General features: G+C 34.6%; 1 protein-coding gene across 2 annotated transcripts in view; it reads left to right on the top strand.

The window, feature by feature from the left end:
• LOC149556330 (uncharacterized) overlaps positions 1-19592 on the top strand; it is a 220752-nt gene that overhangs the window by 63583 nt on the left and 137577 nt on the right. For both annotated transcript variants that reach the window (XM_089830591.1, XM_089830590.1), the window contains exon 5: positions 18796-18984. In XM_089830591.1, the coding sequence (XP_089686717.1) occupies positions 18796-18984 (189 nt within the window). The remainder of the gene's footprint in view (positions 1-18795; positions 18985-19592) is intronic.

Here is a 19592-nt window from a genome sequence, read left to right as displayed (position 1 = left end):
ACAATATACTTCTTTTCATGTAGGAAGATATTTCAAGACTTTTGACGAACTTCCAATCTAAGGAAGTAATGAAGAATCCCTAAGCCCTTCATGTCAAATTCAGAAGTCAATTCTTTCTTACATTGATTAATGAGATGGTCTTCTCTTGTCATCAGAAGGTCATCAACATAAAGAATTAGAATCAACATATAACCTTTAGTTACTTTAAAGTAAAGATTTGGATCAGCATCATTCTTGGTGAATCCAAGACTTAGAAGATATTTATCAATCCTTTCATACCAGGCTCGAGGAGCCTGTTTGAGTCCATATAGAGCCCTTTTCAATTTATATGCATAAGGGGCAACATCATGAGTCACAAATCCTTCTGGTTGTTCCAAGTATACTTCTTCCTCAATCGTTCCATTTAGAAAAGCAAGTTTTACATCCATTTGATGAATTTTCCAACCTTTAGCTACTGCAATGACTACTACAGTTCTAACCGAGGTATACCTAGCAACTCATGCAAAAGTTTCTTTAAAGTTGATTCCTTCCTTTTGAAAGAATCCTCTAGCCACAAAACGAGCTTTATGTTTTTCAATGGTACCATCTGCAGCATACTTAACTTTGAAGAGCCATTTGGATGAAACAAAAGATTTTCCTTAAGTCTAGGAACTATATCCCAAACATCATTTTTTTAGTATGGACTGATATTCTTCCACCATTGCATCTTTCCAGACTTGATGTTTAAGAGTTTTAGAAGCATTAGAAGGCTTAGAGTTTGGAATCTCACACATTAATGCTTTGTATGTTAATTTTCGAGGTCTTTTGCTTTCTCTGAATGTCCCTGAAGGTGCTGCCAATTCATCTCCTTCCTCCATAAATTTTCTTCCTCTCTCTTCTGGAGTCTTAGGAAGTATCTCATTTTCATTTGAAGTCTCTTCAGGGTACTCCCTCTGAATCTCAGGAGCAGGAGCCTCTTCTAGGGAACAGGATAAGTCATTTGTATCTAGTTCATCTGAAATTTTGGCTCTTTGGAAAGCAATGTCTTCTTCAAAGATGACATCTTTGTTGAGTTCTATTTGTTTTTGTCTAGGTATGTAGATTCTGTAACCCTTTATTGTTTCACTAAAACCAATAAGAATTCCTTTCCTTCCAGTAGGTTCTAATTTTGTCTTTTTCTCCTTAGGTACATGAACATACACAAGACATCCAAATATCCTTAAATGGCTAATCTCAGGTTTCATACCTGAATAAGCTTATTCAGGAGTTTTGTTGTCCAGATGTGAGTGAGGACATTTATTTTGAATATAGACTTTTGTATTAGATGCTTCAACCCAAAATGACATGCTCAATTTTTGATCATATATCATAGCCTTAGCAGCTTCTACAATGGTTCTATTTTTTCCTTTTGGCAACTCCATTCTGTTGAGGGTTGTAGGGAACTGTGAACTCCCTCGTAATCCCAACAAGTTTGCATAATTGTTTAAATTTTTCAGAATTGTATTCCTTCCCATTATTTGTTCTTAGATTTTTAATTTTCTTTTCTGAGGAGTTTTCAATGATAGTTTTGAATTCTTTAAATTTATAAAGAATCTCTTCAGATTCTTTGCACTTAAGGAAGTATATCCGTGTCTTCCTTGAAGAATCATCAATAAATATCACATATTAAAAGAACCCTCTTATGGATGGTGTAGACATGGGTCAAAAACCTAAATAGAATGTGCTTGGTTAGGATCTGGAAAAACAAACATCATTAGAAAGAGCTTTGAAAGACCTTCCAACAATGTAAAGAATTTTCAAATCGGAGATCAAATGCTCAAGATATATCTCTCAGAGTGTGAAAATGAACTCCCAACTTTGACAGAAAAAAAAAACCATAAAAAAACATCAAAATTGAAAATAACCTATACCAATATGACGGGCTTGGAACCAACTTTCCTTTTACGGACTATGCAGAATCATCCCCAATTGTATTGCTTCATCTGTTTCTATTTGCATGCTCTCCAGGTTATCTTGATATCCAGTGATGTGTCTTGAAGATCCACTGTCAATTATCCAAGTGTTGGACTTGGTTGATATTTGACTAGACAAGGCTGAATAGAAGACATATTTCTCAGAATCTTGACCTTTGATTGATTTATCAGTTTTTGCAAATGATGCTTGAAGTTTAGATCAATCAAGACAATTTAGTGCATAATGCTCCTATTGATCACATCTGAAACAACGAATTTTAGACAAGTCTTTCTTTTGTTTTAATTGTCCTTTTCCATGAATGTTGCTTTTTCTTACCCTTCTTATGAGAGTTGGTGTTAAGAACATGAATGTCTTCATCTAAGGTTTTATGTTTTCCTTTAGTCATTAATCTCGACACTTCTTGAAGACAATCAGATCTTAATCGATCTAGTTTTGGAATTTTAGATCTTGTAGTTATACCTTGTACAAAATGACTCCCAAGAATTTGGTAGTCCTCCTAATGCTATTAGGGATACCTCTTGGTTGTCAATCTCATAACTTACTGAAGATAATTGATCTCTCAATTTTGTGATTCTCATGAAGAAGGCATTTACTGTTTCTCCTTTATTCATGCTAATATTATTCATTTGTCTTTTAAGAGCAAGTTTTCTACCATTGTTATTTACTATGAATGCATTTTCAAGAGCTTTAAACATGCGATATGTCGTTGCATGTTTTCCAACAATAGGCACCATGTGATCTCGAACAACATCCACTATTATTTTCGTGGCCTTCTCATTATTCTTGATCCATAGAGTTTTCTCTGGATCATCTTTAGGTTCTTCATTTTCTTCTTTTACAAAGGATTCTAATTTGTTCTCTTTTAATAGCATCATTATACGAAGTTTCCAGGATTTGAAATTGTCAGCACTTGTAAGGTGGTGTTCAAAACTTAACATGTTTGTCATCTTGAAGAATAATTAGAGACTGCAACTTAATGTGAAATCTGGTCTCTTAAACTTAATGAATCTAATTTGCTTTAGAATCTGTATATATTACTATAGAAATAATAGAGATGTTCTTGTACTTGATATGCTTGCATTAATAGATTTGGATGCCTAGCAATATCGGGCAGATCGAGTATATGTATAACAAGGAGGGGTGTGAGAGTGAATGGGCATGTCTCCAAATGGATACATGATCATTCACTGCTACACCTGTTCGGTCTTTGATTATCATACCCTTTCAAGTTAGTTTGGACATAACACAAGTCTAAACATATGTCAATGATCATAATGAACTCGTTTCATATGCAGCCCGATAATGACACTTATACAGATCAATAATGATCTGCATCACAAGGGATCAGAACAGTCTCGATCATGACTGAGATGCGATCTTAGATGAAAGTATATATATATATATATATTTGTGATCACAGTTATTGTCCGACCGGAGCTACATGCTAAGACGACATTCTAATCTTAGAAAGGAATTAAGACAAGAAATCTACATCTTTGAAGAGTTCTCCGAAAAGGAAGCAACACCTAGCAAAAGGAGAATCATGAGTGTTACAACAAATCAAGATAAGTTTTATTCAAATTATTATTTTTATTTTTTTTTAAATTTTTGAATAATATGATGAAATATCTTTAAAAAAATGATAAGCTTATATTTTTGAATATGTTACATCTCTAACCTAAAAGTTGTAATCATCATTTTAGGATCAGAGTTACACGAAGGATGGAATTGCTTGAGCACAAGCAATTTGAGGAAGGGTGCACTATCATGTCCCCCCATATTTATAAAATTTATAATAAAATAATAGTGCGAATAAAATAATAATATAAATAAAATAGAAAATTGATAACATATAATTTATATTGATTGATATAATCCTTTGGTTTTAAATATGATTAATATGATGATAAAAGAATAAATTATAATAATTTGGTATTATCAATAAATAAGATAATAGTTAATCAAATTATATAGAATGAGCAATTATATTCTATAGTTGATAAACAATTATTATAGGTAAGATATAATAAATATTAAATAAATAATCAAATATATTGAATCATATATTCTAAGTATAAATATTATAAATTGAATACATAAAATATATGTATTAAAGTAGGATAATATATGAAATACAAATACATGCTTAAACAAAATAGAAGTAGCAATGTTCCCATTCAAACATTGATAATTACATGAGACGGTCTATGCTGAATCTTGATGTGATGTGAGAAAATCTAGCTTTAGATAAGATGGTGCCCTGGTATATTAGCACCAAATTCACCTTATAATATAAGAAATATAAAAGATAAATAAGTTAAAAGAAAATAATGGAAGAATAGAGAAAAATATTCCTAACAAAATATTTGAATTGTTGGTCTTTATGTTGTTTAAAATTTACAAATATAATTTCAAATGTAAAAAATTGCTAAATTTTTATGCTTAATTTTAAAAGTTTTTATAATGTTCTTAAATAACCTTTAATCAATAAATAATTATGAATAAAATAAAATCTAATATATTTATATTAAATTATTGTGATTAAATATTTATATAAATATTCTAGTTCACAATTAAAATAGAAAATTGAACATAATAATATAAAATATTAAAAATAAAATAAAACTATATTGAAAAATATTAAGATTTAAGTTTTATTTCTTATATAAGGAAAATAGTCAACATGTCATGTCATTGATATAATTACTATTTGATCTTTATGTTTAAAATAGTTCTAAAAATGATTTTCTATGGTAAAAGAAGATTTGTATAAAAGATGACATAAGCTATAATGAATGCATTAAATATGTTTAAAAAAAGTTTTAGAAAATATGACATAAGCTATAATTAATGTATTAAAAAGTACACAAAATATCTTAATTTTCTATTTTCTGTGAAGAAAATTAATTTTACTCATTATTATTGCTCTAAGCCAATCAAAGAAAGGATAAATTATTTTGTTTAAATCATTTAAATAAATGGAAAATTTAAAACTATAGTGTGTAGACATATGTTGTAAAAATTCTTGACTCTAATTGGCTTAAAAGTTACTATTGCATCGTATGACTAATACTAATAATAAGTTAAGAGTCACCACCCAGGAGAAGTCCCGACTCTTCCCAAATATCAAATATTTTCAAGGGAGCAGAGAACGGAGAAAGAGGGGGGGGAAATATATCTACCCAAATATCAAATATATTTAAGGGAGCAGAGAACGGAGAAAGAGGAGGCGGGGGTGGGAAATATATCTACAGACAACACCAATCAGTGAAGAAGGAAAGCAGATGGATAAGAAAAAAATATAGAAGGGTAACAATCCGATGTAGAGTTTAATTGACAATTGCAATCTCTAGCAGATAACAAAGTAATAAATATATATGTATCAACGTGACCTACGCATCTAGAGTGATCGAACAGAGAAGATTAACCATCAGCGCTTAGAGAAGATAATGGAAGTAGCTATCGAGACAATTAGCATCTGAACCAGTTAATCAGCGCTTAGAGAAGATAATGGAAGTAGCTATCGAGACAATTAGCATCTGAACCAGGCGTAAATAGAATAAGCGAATGGAGAATAATGGGGGAGACTCACGAGAGAACATGGAAGATAATGATTAAAACAAATCAAGAGGATAGCTACCGCAAGGAAAGAGGAGTTTTCCAGCTCACGTTGGAGGACCAGACACCAAGTTGAAGAGATGATTCAGCATCATTGGCTAAGCACAGAACGAGGAGACAAAAAAACACATATGATAAGAACAACCAGGCACGTGTCATGGAGAGTTTATGACAAACACACCATAGTAATATCACTAAGAAACCCAATCACCGTCAAGGTACTAATCTAACACCAACAAAGAAGGATTGTCCCGACAATCCTGTACATAATGGACCCAACAATCCTGTCAGTGCTATAAGCTAATAAAATAAATTGTCTCATATACGGAAGAGAAAGAGAAGTATACACAGACAGACTAGACAAATTAGCTGATATGATCAGAAGAACTTCCAATTATTGTTAACAATCAACGATTTCGACAGCCATACAAGTACACAGGACCTTTCACATGAACTTCATCACAATGATTCACAACAGTATATTGTCATTTGAGAGGCATCATAAAACATTGGAGGCATTGACTGTGCAAGACAACCAACAAGCACTTTTTGCGGATGAATTGGACATAATAGCAAATTAATAAATATATTTGATATCCTATCTTGGCAGCCTTCTGAACTTACCACGGCAGGAGGAAATATCTAAGTTCTTATTATCAAAGAATATAATCTATCACACTCAGCAACAAATAAATAATACTATTGGAAGTTGAAGGAATATATTGGCAAGACGGAACTGCTGGAGCAGTATTACTGATTACATACAGATTCTAATTTGGGAACAAAACCCTCTACCAAATACTTAGAATTAGGACCAGTACAGATTTTTACGGAAAAATCCTCCTCACATTAATCCAAGCATTCATATTAAATCAGGTATTCTTATACCTGTCATATTGAAAGGGTTTCAGGCACCTTCTCGGGTTTCAGTCACACATATTCATAAGACTTTACATATTGAGAATACTAGTGGACTGAACAATCAAAACCCAAGTCTGATAATGAGACATAGACTATACATACTACTACCATAGTTATGATAAGGACCAGTCAGCACTGAATATATAGCCAATAATGGGAGCTTGTACATCAGCCAAAGTCAGGATAGATAATAAGACATGGAATATATCAGACGTGGCCTAGATTATCGTCAAGCACAATTAGCATGACTTTACAGACATAAAGGAAGGAAATTTTCAGAGGAATTGATGCTAAGCTAGGCGCCATATCACTCGTCAGTGAATCAACTATTTTTTCTAAGATATAAGTGATTAGGCCAAGAGGAGCATTACCAGTATTAGTGTCAAAAATCACAGTTGATAATAATAAGTTACATCATCAGTCAGAACTTTAGAGAAGAACATAGAGAACATTTGGAAGAAGTGAGAATTTAAGAAAAATAATAAAGTGCAATCAAGTAGTTCTCAAATAGAAATGGGGACATTAAAATGGTATCAGAACATGATCTTGCCATCCTATAGGGTGAATTTGAATAATTGCAACATATAAGAAAAAAAAAGGTTGTCATTGAAGACATGTGAGAGAAGAAGTAAAATAAAGAATACATAACTCATTCAACTTTAATTGACATCTGTCACAGTATTCATCTCAGATCAAGCAAGACAACATGTACCTGTTAGCATATACGAAAGAAAGAACATCAATGGAAATGAGTAGACAAGGGAAAGATTCAAGAAAGAAGAATTTCTAATTCGGCAATATATTCAGATAAATTGGAAAGGACACAACAAGAAAGTTAATGATAAATTCTTGCAGAGCATGAAATCTATTGAGATCAATGGAAGGAAGAAATAGACTACTCTAAGTAGCTACTAATGAGACAACAATTATAATTCCTAATATGATTAAGCATTCACATTTCATCAACATAATTACAAGTGTGCTTAATATAAACATAAGCATCCCAATACATCATGATAATTTATTGTCATATGGAATCAATACAACATGTGTATCATACATCTATAACAGTGCATCCAAAAGAATAGCCATAATATACTATGAAGGATTATAATACATCCAATCAAGACCATCAAGGTCATAATAAACATGGTACTGCACTATCTGCATCCTAGTTTCCTAAGCCATTGGAGTACACGTCCACATGCAATCGTGAGATGGGAGTGTGGCTTGGACGCTTGTATGTTCTGTCCACAAACGTTTCAAATTGTGGCTCTGGCCCTGGGTCCAATATTTCCACAAAACTTTACATTTCCTTGGGATTCTACCTATAGAAATCCCAACCATAGGGTGGTTAGCTTCCCTCGCTTATCCACAATCAAGTTCATAATATTTTGCTTTACTAAGAAAGAGGTTCCATGCAATTTCTCATATTAATCATCCATGTGTTAGTAATATCATAAAAAGAGGTTCACAGAGATGTATTTTCTACAAAAAATCATCTATCCATGAAGATCCATACAGTGCTTCTCATAGCATCAGCTCATATCATATATCTTGTTCAATATTAATTATTTCACATAATGCACTTCCAATTTATGCACCTATGTACATAGTAATTTAGCTCGATCATTTCATAACAACTGCGACATATGTAAATAATATCTAATTGCGAAATCTGAACTACCATTTCATATGGACAAGAATGTAATTGCATAAAATGCAATGGTGAAACTGAGATAAACATGCAATTAAAAGAATAACTGATTATTAACAAGGTTTAGATCACATCTCATCAAGAGAAGTAGAAACTGGTCTGTACTGTGCAAGTCTAGGCATTTGGACCTAGTGTAATCCTAACTCATTCTCTTCTGAGAATGACCCTACCTTGTGCAGGATAAGGCATGTGTACACCATCTCATCCTACTACTTGAGCATCCTGGTGTTAGAGTTGCCAACTGCACAGTCTACTAGACTATGGGTATCTCCCAATAGTCTATCCATCCGACTAAGTTATCCTGACCTCTAGTGATCATAGCAACATCATTCACCACTAATTCTACCCTAGCCACGGATTTCCAAAGGACATTATGTGCTCGATCACCCATCACTCGACTTGACAGACAGACTAGATTCCAATTATGTTATTTTTTATAGTTCTGATTCATTTTTCTGATTTTGCAGCTTTATGTGTCCAATTCATATGGGCTACACCACTCATCTCAGCCCTTCTTAGCTATCCTTGATGAACTCTGGTGTGATTTTCTGACTTGCATTATAAAATATTGAGTTATGTAAAGTAAATTGGACATGGCTCTTTCAAGGAAATCAAACACCCTATCCCCGGGCATCCAGTCCATTTCCTTCCTTGGCTTTATCATGACCTTCACAAGATACATGATAGATCATTTGTGGGTTAGTTTGCTTAGCATTCCAAGTTTTGATAAGCTGGGTTCTCATATTTGCCTTCCTTGCAGGAGTCCACCTACCCCTTTCCTTCTCGATCCGAAGCAAGGCATGTTCTAGGGCCTCATCATCTTTAGGTATGGAACAATAGGTAGTCAAGTTATGGCATGTTATTTATCATAAAGAAGAATACCGGGTGGCAGGGTTTCTTTTGAGGTGTAATTTGAGTTTTCATCCTGTCTCATTCAACATTACATTGTAAGCTTCCTTTAAAACAATGGTGGGCCCAAGGTCTAGTGTCGAACCCAGAGCTCTGATACCATATGTAACATCTCGTTTTTCCTAGCCTTAACTAACAACTATCATATCATGGAACACTATTACCTTTTCATATTCATGGTATGAGAGGGGAGTTATAACAAGTATTTTATATTTTCATATGAAAGAGATCAATGGTTATAATAGATTAACTGAATTATTTTCTCTAACAATTGAAAGAGCATTCATCCATCAAATGCAATATATATATATATATACCATCATAACTAACCATTACTTAATGGAAAGAGAGATCATTTTCTTCCAAGTTCAACTGATCAATACTGAAGAAAATATTTGTAACCGTCACATGATATTTTCATGATTCACTGAACTTGAATAACATATAAAGAATAATACCGATAATTGTGAAGGCTTAATAATGTAGATCTTGACCCTGTTTGGTGCAAGTCTTGGAATTTGGTGGAGAGGAGAATGCATTTTTAGGGGCTTAACCTCCCAACGATGAACCCTTAAGCACCCTACACAATCTCAACTGAGAAAGGCCCTCCCTACCTAGGATTAGGCACTGAACACCCCTGTCTTGCCATTGAGCATCTTGGTGTAAGAGTGTCAACTATATAGCCGACTAGACTATGGAGTCCTTCCCATCAGCCCATCTATCTGCCTGGAAGTCACCCTAACCTCTAATGATAGCAACATGTATTGCCACTAACCTAACTTGGCCAAAAACAAGACTTATACCCATTGATCACCATGAGCTGACTCAATCTATTTTACTTGCTTATATTCAAAACAAAATTGTTTAGTGCTGATTACTCTTTTTTTCTTGTGACTTGCAGGTTATTCCATGTAACCGTTGGTTATCAACCCACCCCCTTCATCTCAACCTATTTGGTCATCTTCGATGAATCCCGATGTGGCTGTCCAAGATTTATTGATGAAAACTCTGCTTATTTCGGACATGATATCTTTGCCTAATCTGGGCTTATAATAGTTTATAATAGAAGGTTCATTGGCATTGCATTTTTGATTACTAAATCTTTGATGGTGCCTCTTTTCTTACCCTAGAGACATATAGGTTATACTCCTATTTAAGAATTGCACAGAACTGGAATGTTTGTCTTTTATTATATTACGAAAAGAAATTATTTGCAGTTGAATCGGGTCGATTTATTTACTTTAACAATCATCTATGCAAAAATAACATCCAAATTTGGACCCTAGTTCGTCTGGCTCTATTCATGGCATTATCATTTATTTATGCTATGTGCATATATACTTAGAGCCTCTATTCATAATTAATGTAATGGAAATGTAGAAAGAATGCACAACTTGATTGGTAATAGGGGGTATGGATACCCTCGGCCATGGGGTAGAAACTTGAAATGCTTGGGTGGCTCCTTGATTGTAGTACAATAGGCCTCTATTGATATGGAAGCAACTACAGTTTGCAAGCACTCTCCAGTAAACAATCATAGATAGGGATAAATAAGCTCCAAAATAGAGGCAATTATAGGTGATATCAACCATGGTATGGATGCAAAAGACAGTTATGAGCAATGGTAATATATTGCAAGTCACAGATATAAATCACAGATATGGAAGTGCACTCTACTATGAAGGAAATCACAAATACCTAGAAGGTTGGTTGCTCAAATGCATGCTCGATATGCTCTTCTATAAATGGAGTTACAAACAAGATAGAAGAAAGGCGGCAAAAACATGAGTTACATTCTTGGCTTCATAAAATTAAAAGGCCAATAGAACAAATGGCTATTTCAACAATATCGAAAATAGGTCAACGACTCAAAATAATAATATTAAAACATTGCCAAGAGTGGAATTATAAATTGCTCTCAAAGTGTTAATATAAGGATACCATCTTGTATCCATCTGTACTCGTATATGCATATACACATATACGTGTATGTACACAATATTCTAAATACACGCTCATGTATACATCATATTTTAAGTAAGCGTATATGTTCATGTACGTTATATTTGAATTTGCGCATATATACATATATATGTATGTAACATGTAGGTACCATGGCATCATTACATTAAGACATGTTAGTCATAACAGGAAGCTTTGAGATCATCCCAAATTATAAAGGTAAGAATTTGTTCTTAGCTTGATTATTTTATTAGCTTATTAAGTAGGTGTGTTGACCAGTTAGCTCAAAGTGATCACTTGGTAAATCCTTGCTTGCCTAGGCCAATTTTCCCTAAACCAAGGTGGTTTAGGATGCATACTTGTTAGCTCAATGGTAGGTGGTGTGCTTATGCTTGCCTGTTTTTGGCAAGGCTTGCCCCCTTCATCGCGTTCCTATAAAAGAAGTTTATCAAGGTAATAATCTATGTTACCTCGAGTTTCTAGAACAGGGGGACATGGAAATAGGTTTCCCGGATGTCTTTTCTTTGGCCTATGCAGGGGACAGCTATATATATATATATATATATATATATATAGTCATGAATTTTATAATTACATGGCATTGTCACATTCATCATAGAAACATAATTTAAATTTATCAATTCCATTCATTAAGTCAGCATAGAACATAGCATCTAAGAATAGGAACATAGGATGACATCAAAATAGAGAATCAATCCGCTATAGATGGAGATATGTTAAGACTTCAAAGCCAAATTTCATATTGATGGGAGATATGTAGTACAATTAAATTTATTGTGCCAAATCTTTCCTAGATAGGTAGCAACAATCTAGTCTGGGCAGTGATTAGTTACAAATTGTATTTTTGGTCGATTATTGCTGCTATCAGAGCATTATTAAAGCTGGAAAGGGTTTGAGTATTCCTCAATCCAGCAGTAGTCGTTTCCAGCTCTGCAATATGAATATCAAACAAAAGTTTAATTTATAATTATTGTGTTTTGTTGAATAAAAGTCTGAATTTTCAGTCATAGTTGGATGCTGAGTTTGTAATGACTGAAAAAAAAAACTTTCCAACATATGTTACATCAATAATAACATATCTTATTATTTTTAATGACTTCTAATGCGTGGGGCTTGTGAATTGGAAAAAAATGACCATTTCCGAAGTTTCAAGGACGTGCCTATGATTTTCTTTTTTGGGTGGGGATGGCTTTGAAACGTTTTCGGTCGTCCCCAATTTCCAAAAACGGGGATAGTTTTGGAAACTTGAGGTCGAGGGCTAGAAACATGTCCTTGGGTAATGAACAACTAGCACTTCATTTTCACATGCAATTAACCAAGCAACGTTAATTTTGTTTGAAGGCTCAACGACTTCAACAAACAATTTTAAATAAAGCAAAATTTTGGGATGTAACACAATCAACGACAATGTCAACCCAATTTGAGTCTGAATATCCATGTAGACATATATCAAAATAATCACATTTTAATCCAAGTCCAATAGTTCCATGTAGATATCTCATGATATGCTTTACTACTACAAAATATATTTTCTTGGTCTCATACTGAACTGGCTGAGAGCGTTTATAGCATAACAAATGTCTGGCCTGTATTCACCAAATACATCAAGGATCCAATTATTTGACGATTCAGAGTAGGATCAACAAATTCTGATTCAGAGGTTGCATCTTTTAACTTATGTAAATTTGTTTCCATGGGTGTTGATATAGGTTTGTAGTCCATCAGTCCAAATCTATTTAAAATATCAATAGTGTATTTACCTTGATTTAGAATAATACAATTCTCTTCTTGCCACACTTCTAGTCCCAAGAAGTAATGCAGGAGACCTAGATCCTTGATATCAAAGTTGGAAGCAAGATCTTGTTTGCATTTTATAATGAGATGATCTTTAGCTGTGATTGTTGATGTTTAGCGTCAGGAGAAGCAATACTTGAATCTTCTATGATGTTATTATTTGCAAATACATTTCAGAGATATAAGCATTTGTATTCTGTTACTGATATCTACCATACATTACAAAGATATAACTATGCCACTGTCTGATATGCATCACAGAGGCATATGTATACGTACATGTATTCATACTGATTTATGCATACATATACGTATGCATATACCTTTGCTATACATATGGAATAATTGACAGTAAATATGCATAATGATTGACCAAGTTAATTGGTCGGGTTTCATATTACTTGTGACAGATATTATTGCTTTGTCGGGTTCCATATTACCTGCAACAAATACTGTTGTCTCCGTCGGGGTCCATATTACCCGCGTCAAGTTTCATGGCCTGTGTCGGGTTTCTAACCCTTCCTTGATTATGAATATTATTATTGTGCTCTTGTGTTGTTATCGGGCAACAATACTTAAACTAATGTTGAAACAGTTTCATGTTAACTAAACATGCCTCTTCGGAGTCATGTTTGTCTCCTCTTATATATAAACATGACTCTTCGGAGTCATGTCTGTCTCCTCTTATATATATATATATGTGCTCATTCGACTGCAGTGAAAGCATCAATAACAGGCATTTGAGTACCTGCAGTATAAGATCAACATTATTGAATATTATTGTTATTATTTACATCATTTGTATTATAGTGATCCAATACAGAGACCTTTGCTGAAGAAGGAAGACTATCAAAGACCTTGCTGCAATAATAGTGAAAGATAAGTACTTTCATTTTGCATATTTGAATCAGAATTTATCTACAAACATTTTGTAATTGTTTGTCTATCAGAGATCCTTTATTCTTAACAGTGATTAGTAAATCATCAACATAAAGAACGAGGATTAACATATTACCATTGTTTGCCTTGAAGTAGATATTACCGAAATAATTGGTAAATTATTTGATTGATTAACAATGAGTAAAGATACTCAATAAGTAAATTTACATTATTTAGATAATAAGCAAGTTTGTAAATAGAAACTACAGATAAGATTGCAGACGATCTTATAACCTGAAACTACAATAGAGTTCATTATTGAGCATTGAATAACTAATAAAACGTTATTTTAGTACCCTCCCTTAATGCTTAATCTATCCACAACACCAATAGAGCCCCTGCATTTTACAAATTTATCTAGACCGAGAGACTTGGTGAGGATATCTACTGTCTGATCCACTATTAGAACATACAATAATTGAATGGATCTGTCTTTAACAATCTACTAAATGAAGTGACAACGAGTTTCAACATGCTTGGTTCTTTCATGGAAGACTGGATTCTTGGCAATTTTGAGAACACCTTGATTATCACAAAATAAAGGAGTCAGACCTGCTTGAGATAAATGCATATCAGCAAGCATTCATTGAATCCAAACTGCCTCACAAGCTGCTTTAACAGCTCCACGATACTCTGCTCCTGTGGAGCAGATTGCCACAACATGCTGCTTCTTACTAGCCCATGTGATTGCACCAGAGCCCAAACTAAACACATACCCAGAGGAATTTTTGTCATCAAAACTTACTTGCCCAATTTGAATCTGTGTAAGCAAGAAGTCTAGGATCTTGACTCCGAGTGTACAAGAGTCCAAAATTAGAAGTTCCCTTCACATATCCCAGCACACGCTCCGTTGCTACCCAATGATCAATGTTGGGGGTTGTCATGAAGCGTGAAATGTAGCTCACTGCAAATCTGAGGTCATGTCTAGTGGCAATGATATAGATGAGACTACCCACTAGTTGTCTGAACAATGATTCATCTACTATAGGTCAATCATAACTTAGGCCCTTTTTCCATGGGTTTGGAGGCAGGTTTGCAATTTTGCATTCAGAACTTATCTAGAAGACTTCGAGCATACTTGGATTAAGAGATGAAGATATTGTTCTCTGTCTGTCAAACCTCAGCACCTAAATAATAATGGAGGAGTCCCAAATCTGTCATGTCAAATGAGCTGCACAAACTCTGTTTGAGCTCACCTATCAATGGTTTTGAGCTGCGATTAATGATTGGGTCATCAATATAGACAGCAACCAGAAAAATCTCATTACCAATTTGTTTGACATACAAATTAGGATTAGATGGACATCTCTAATAGCCATGATTTGTGAGGTACTTATTAATCTTGATGTACCAAGCGCGAGGAGCCTGTTTCATGCCATAGAGTGCTTTTACCAATGTGCACACCTTGTGTTCTTGACTAACAACCTTGAACCCTGGAGGCCGAGTCATATAGACTTCTTCCTTCAACTCACCGTTGAAAAAAACAGTCTTAACATACATCTATTGAAATTTCCAACCAAATTGGGCTGCTAAGGCTAGGAAAAACCGATGGTACTCTTCTTGGTTGTAGGAGCAAAAGTCTCCTCATAGTCAATGCCTTCCTTCTGTAAGAACTCCCTCCCTAGCAACAAGACGAGCCTTATTTATCAAGGTTTTTGTCAACTTTGTATTTCACCTTATACACTCATTTGTAGTGAATGGGCTTCTTCTTTGAAGGAAGATCAAAAAGGACCCAGTGTGATTCTTCTTAAGATTTTGAAATTGGGCTTCCATAGCGTTTTCCCACTCAAGAATCCCTTTAGCCTTTGAATATGTTTGAGGCTCATAAACACTGTGAACATTGGCCATGAGAGCACAATTGATAGTACGCTGTTGTTTGCTCTTGTTTCTGGATGATCTACCTCAATGAGCTCATCATGATGAAGATGACAAATAGTCTTAGCCCACCATTTAGGCCAGAGAGTAGAAGAGCCAACATCGGATGTAGGAGCTACATCTAGTAGTCGATCTGGAATAGGGTCAACAGGTTGAAAATTACTATCATTTGGAGGAAACTCAGGTTGAGCTTCTTCAAACTCAGAAGCTGCATCATCCCTCCCATCAGATAGACCTAGCGGAAGACGAACACCAAAATCAAAAACCTTCAAAGGCTAATCCTCAGAATTCAGCACAGATGAGGATGGGTGGAAAGGTCCACATGTTTAATCAAGGACAACATCCTTGCTGAAGACAAGACGATCAGTTTCTACATCTATCAATCGACACACCTTATGGTTGCCATTGTACCCTGTGAACATAAGCTTTTGACTTTTGGAATCCAACTTGGAGTGCTTGGCATCTTGAATCCATACATAAGCTAAAGAGCCAAAGATTTTGAGATGACTGATCCTAGGTTTGCGACCAATGTAAGCTTATTTAGGAGTCTTTCCCTTAACAATCTATGTAGCAGACCTATTTAGGAGATAGATTGCAGTGAAAACTGCCTTTGCCCAAAACTTATGGGAACAATCCTGTGTTGTAACATGGAATGAGCCATCTCAACAATAGTATGATTGCGCCGCTCTACAACACCGTTTTGCTAAGGAGTGTGGGGTGTGATTAAGTGACGTTTTATACCATGTGTATCATAGAAGTTGGAGAATGCAATAGAACAAAATTCTGCCCCGCTCCGCATCCCCCCCAATTATTTGACATAAGAGTGATAATACAACAACCGGATTCTTTTTCTTCCAAGGCCTTAAACTTCTGAAATACAATAAAAGCTTTTGGTTTTTGTCTAAGAATGTACACCCACATTTTACTACAGAATCATCAACAAAAAGCAAGAAACGTCTGCAACCAGTAATAAAAGGTGTATGCATTGGCCCACAAATATCAGCATGAACCAACTGAAGTACCTTAGAGGCTCTCTATGAGTCACCATCATGAACGGTGTCTTGTGCTGCTTCCCAGCTAGACAAGCTCCGCAAACACCATGATGCTGAGTCTGGATCTCAGGTAAACCGGGTTCAAGTCCCTCCCGAGTCAATTGAGAGAGATAGTGCACATTTAAGTGCCCATACTGCTGATGCCAAATACTGGTGATGGGAGAAGTTCTAGCTGCCATGGCTAACTCCGAAGAATCCATAGTATCTACAAGTCAGAAAAGACCATGATCCTCATGCCAACAGCTATAGTACGACAAGTCTCCCGATGAACAATCGAACACTTGTGTGAGCTGAATACAACATCCAGCTAAGGAGAATTCCACATGATCTGACTGAGTGAGAGAAGATTTAGTTCCGTACCAGGAACATGGTACACATTGAGGAATATGAGACCCGTCCCACCAGAATGTGCCCTGAATAGTGCCCTTACTGATACAGGCCATGACTTTCAATTATTAATTTTGAGTTTTTGGAGTGCAATGCTATCATTAAGTGTTTAAATCTTGAGTAGATATACTATAATGGACCTTGGTGTTAGCTCCTCCATTTTGCTCCAAGTGTTTAATTTTTTTCTGGCTGAAGATATCCTTTTCAGTATATTATTTCAGACAAGAAAAAAGTAGAGCAATATGTGTGAACTTGTGCAAACATTGAACTTGACACCTTCCAGAGGAGTTATAGATGAGATGTCTTCTAGTTGGGTCCAAATATGATAATATCAGACCTTAAACCTCCTATACAATCTGATCCAGAAGTCCTTCGCAAATTGATACATTGCAAATAAGTTACTGTCAAATAAAAGATTGTATATGAAGTTAATTGATTATAGTTGGGAGTCACATTATGCAGACGTTTCTTTTGAAAAATTAGTTTTTATCAATTATGATCAGTTTCTTAGAAAATTTCTATAATTGTATCCACTAGGTTGCAGTATTTTGTTCTATGTTTATCTTCTGAGAAAACTTTCAGCAGTTTTGAAGATTTCATATACATTACTCTTAAAAAGAGTGATCACATTGCAATGTTCACTCTTTTGATATTCTAATTGAGCTGAACTACTTTAGAGTGTACTCCACTAGACAACTGAATTGTTCCAAGAGGTTTTATTATCATCTTGAAGGTCTCACATGGGTTGATTTAATTGGATAATCCTAAGAAGACAGAGAGTCCTGTCTCCATTCAATCAATCCTTGCTCATTTGTAGAAAGAAAGATGATGAATCTTAAAAGCCTATAAGCAATTACTTCCTTTTCTCTGGGTAGAGTCTCTTGTTTGGAGCGTGTGTGATGCCAGGCAGCTTTTAAATTCTTCAGACTATTACCTATTGGATGTCTGCTAATTTTCAACATTATCAACTCTTTAACCTTTTGGATCTAATCTTACTTTTGTTTACATTATTGTATAATCTAATTTTCGTTTAAATATTTGAATACATCAAGACAGTGTGTGTGTATCCATCTCATTTCCTTTTTAGCTTTTCTGTTTCAATAATGTCTGAATAATTGTAAATTAATTTTTATTTTATTTTTGGAAGATTATTTTGATTTTGATTATTGGACACATTTTTTTTTCTCGAGATCTATGATCCCACTTCAACATTACATTCGAGATCTTCTCTCCATTACCACTGTTGGAATGCACCATAATATAACGCTTCCTCCATTTTCTCCACAATATGGGCATGGAAGTGTACACATGAGGATCGAATTGGGAACCTAGTGCCATATCTATAGAATTTTTTCTCTGTGCCCCAAGAATCAGGATTGTCCCCTTTGCTTTTGTGATTTGCATCTTTTGATATTTCTCTATTTACTAAGGAAATATTCTCCCATTTTTAGGAGCTGGTTGGACATGGCATATAAAATCCGTTTCCATTTTGGAAGTTGACTCTTTGTCCCCATTATAGGCGATTAAGTTCTCAGTTTCATAACCTGAAAGACCTTTTTTCATGTCTTTATTTGCTTGCAGATTTATAGGAATAATTCAGATATGAAATGGATGAGTTTAGCTTACTCATAGTTTTATTGTTTCCAGGTACTATTTCCTCTTTCATCAAATGTTCAGTTGACAAAACTAAAGCAAAAACTTTCGTCAGCAATTGCTTCGGATGAAACATGCATTTTGAATGGTGCAGATACAATGCAGATTGATATATCAGATAATGGAAAAACAGAAGCTATAACAGATGTTCTTTGTTCTTCTACTTGCAAATTAAGATCAACAGTAAGTCACAGCTCTACATTTTTATTTTACTTGCTGTGTGTTTCTTCTGTATGCATTTGACTTTTTCTTATTGTCTCATTCCAATATTTAGGTAACTAATCATTGTTGCTTCTGTTGACTTGTAGCTGATGTATAAACATCCTTACCTGGGTAATTGAATTGTAAAATAACTAGTGTTACAGAAAATTGTTTCCATAGATGATAATTCTATCAAAGGTGTGAGATTTGTTTACCGAAATGTCAGCTTGGTTTTGGTAGGCTCGTCGGAAAGAGTTGTATGTTTTGAAGAATGATGGTTTTAAACATCTTTATGTTGGATGGAGTATCTCGAAAGAAAGCTGACAACAACGCTGTTTTAGTGCCAAAGTAGAACACACTATTTGCAGAGACAAGAGTAGGATGTATGTTTCTGTTAAGAATATAACCAAGATAAACCTACAGGTCTGACAGTACAGACCGCACTTTCTCTTAATATATATATCTCTAATGATTGGCATTTAATTTACATATATATTTCTCCTAGAGGTGCCGGCAATTTCTAGGATGATGCCTTGTTTGGTGTTTGACTAAACTAACAATTAGTTAGTCATGACTAATCTGTATCTGCT

The sequence above is a fragment of the Cupressus sempervirens genome, chromosome 5, assembly GCF_028749045.1.
Source record: "Cupressus sempervirens isolate cs-2001-9-10 chromosome 5, ASM2874904v1, whole genome shotgun sequence".
NCBI lineage: Eukaryota > Viridiplantae > Streptophyta > Pinopsida > Cupressales > Cupressaceae > Cupressus > Cupressus sempervirens.
This window is presented reverse-complemented; position numbering and strand designations above follow the sequence as displayed.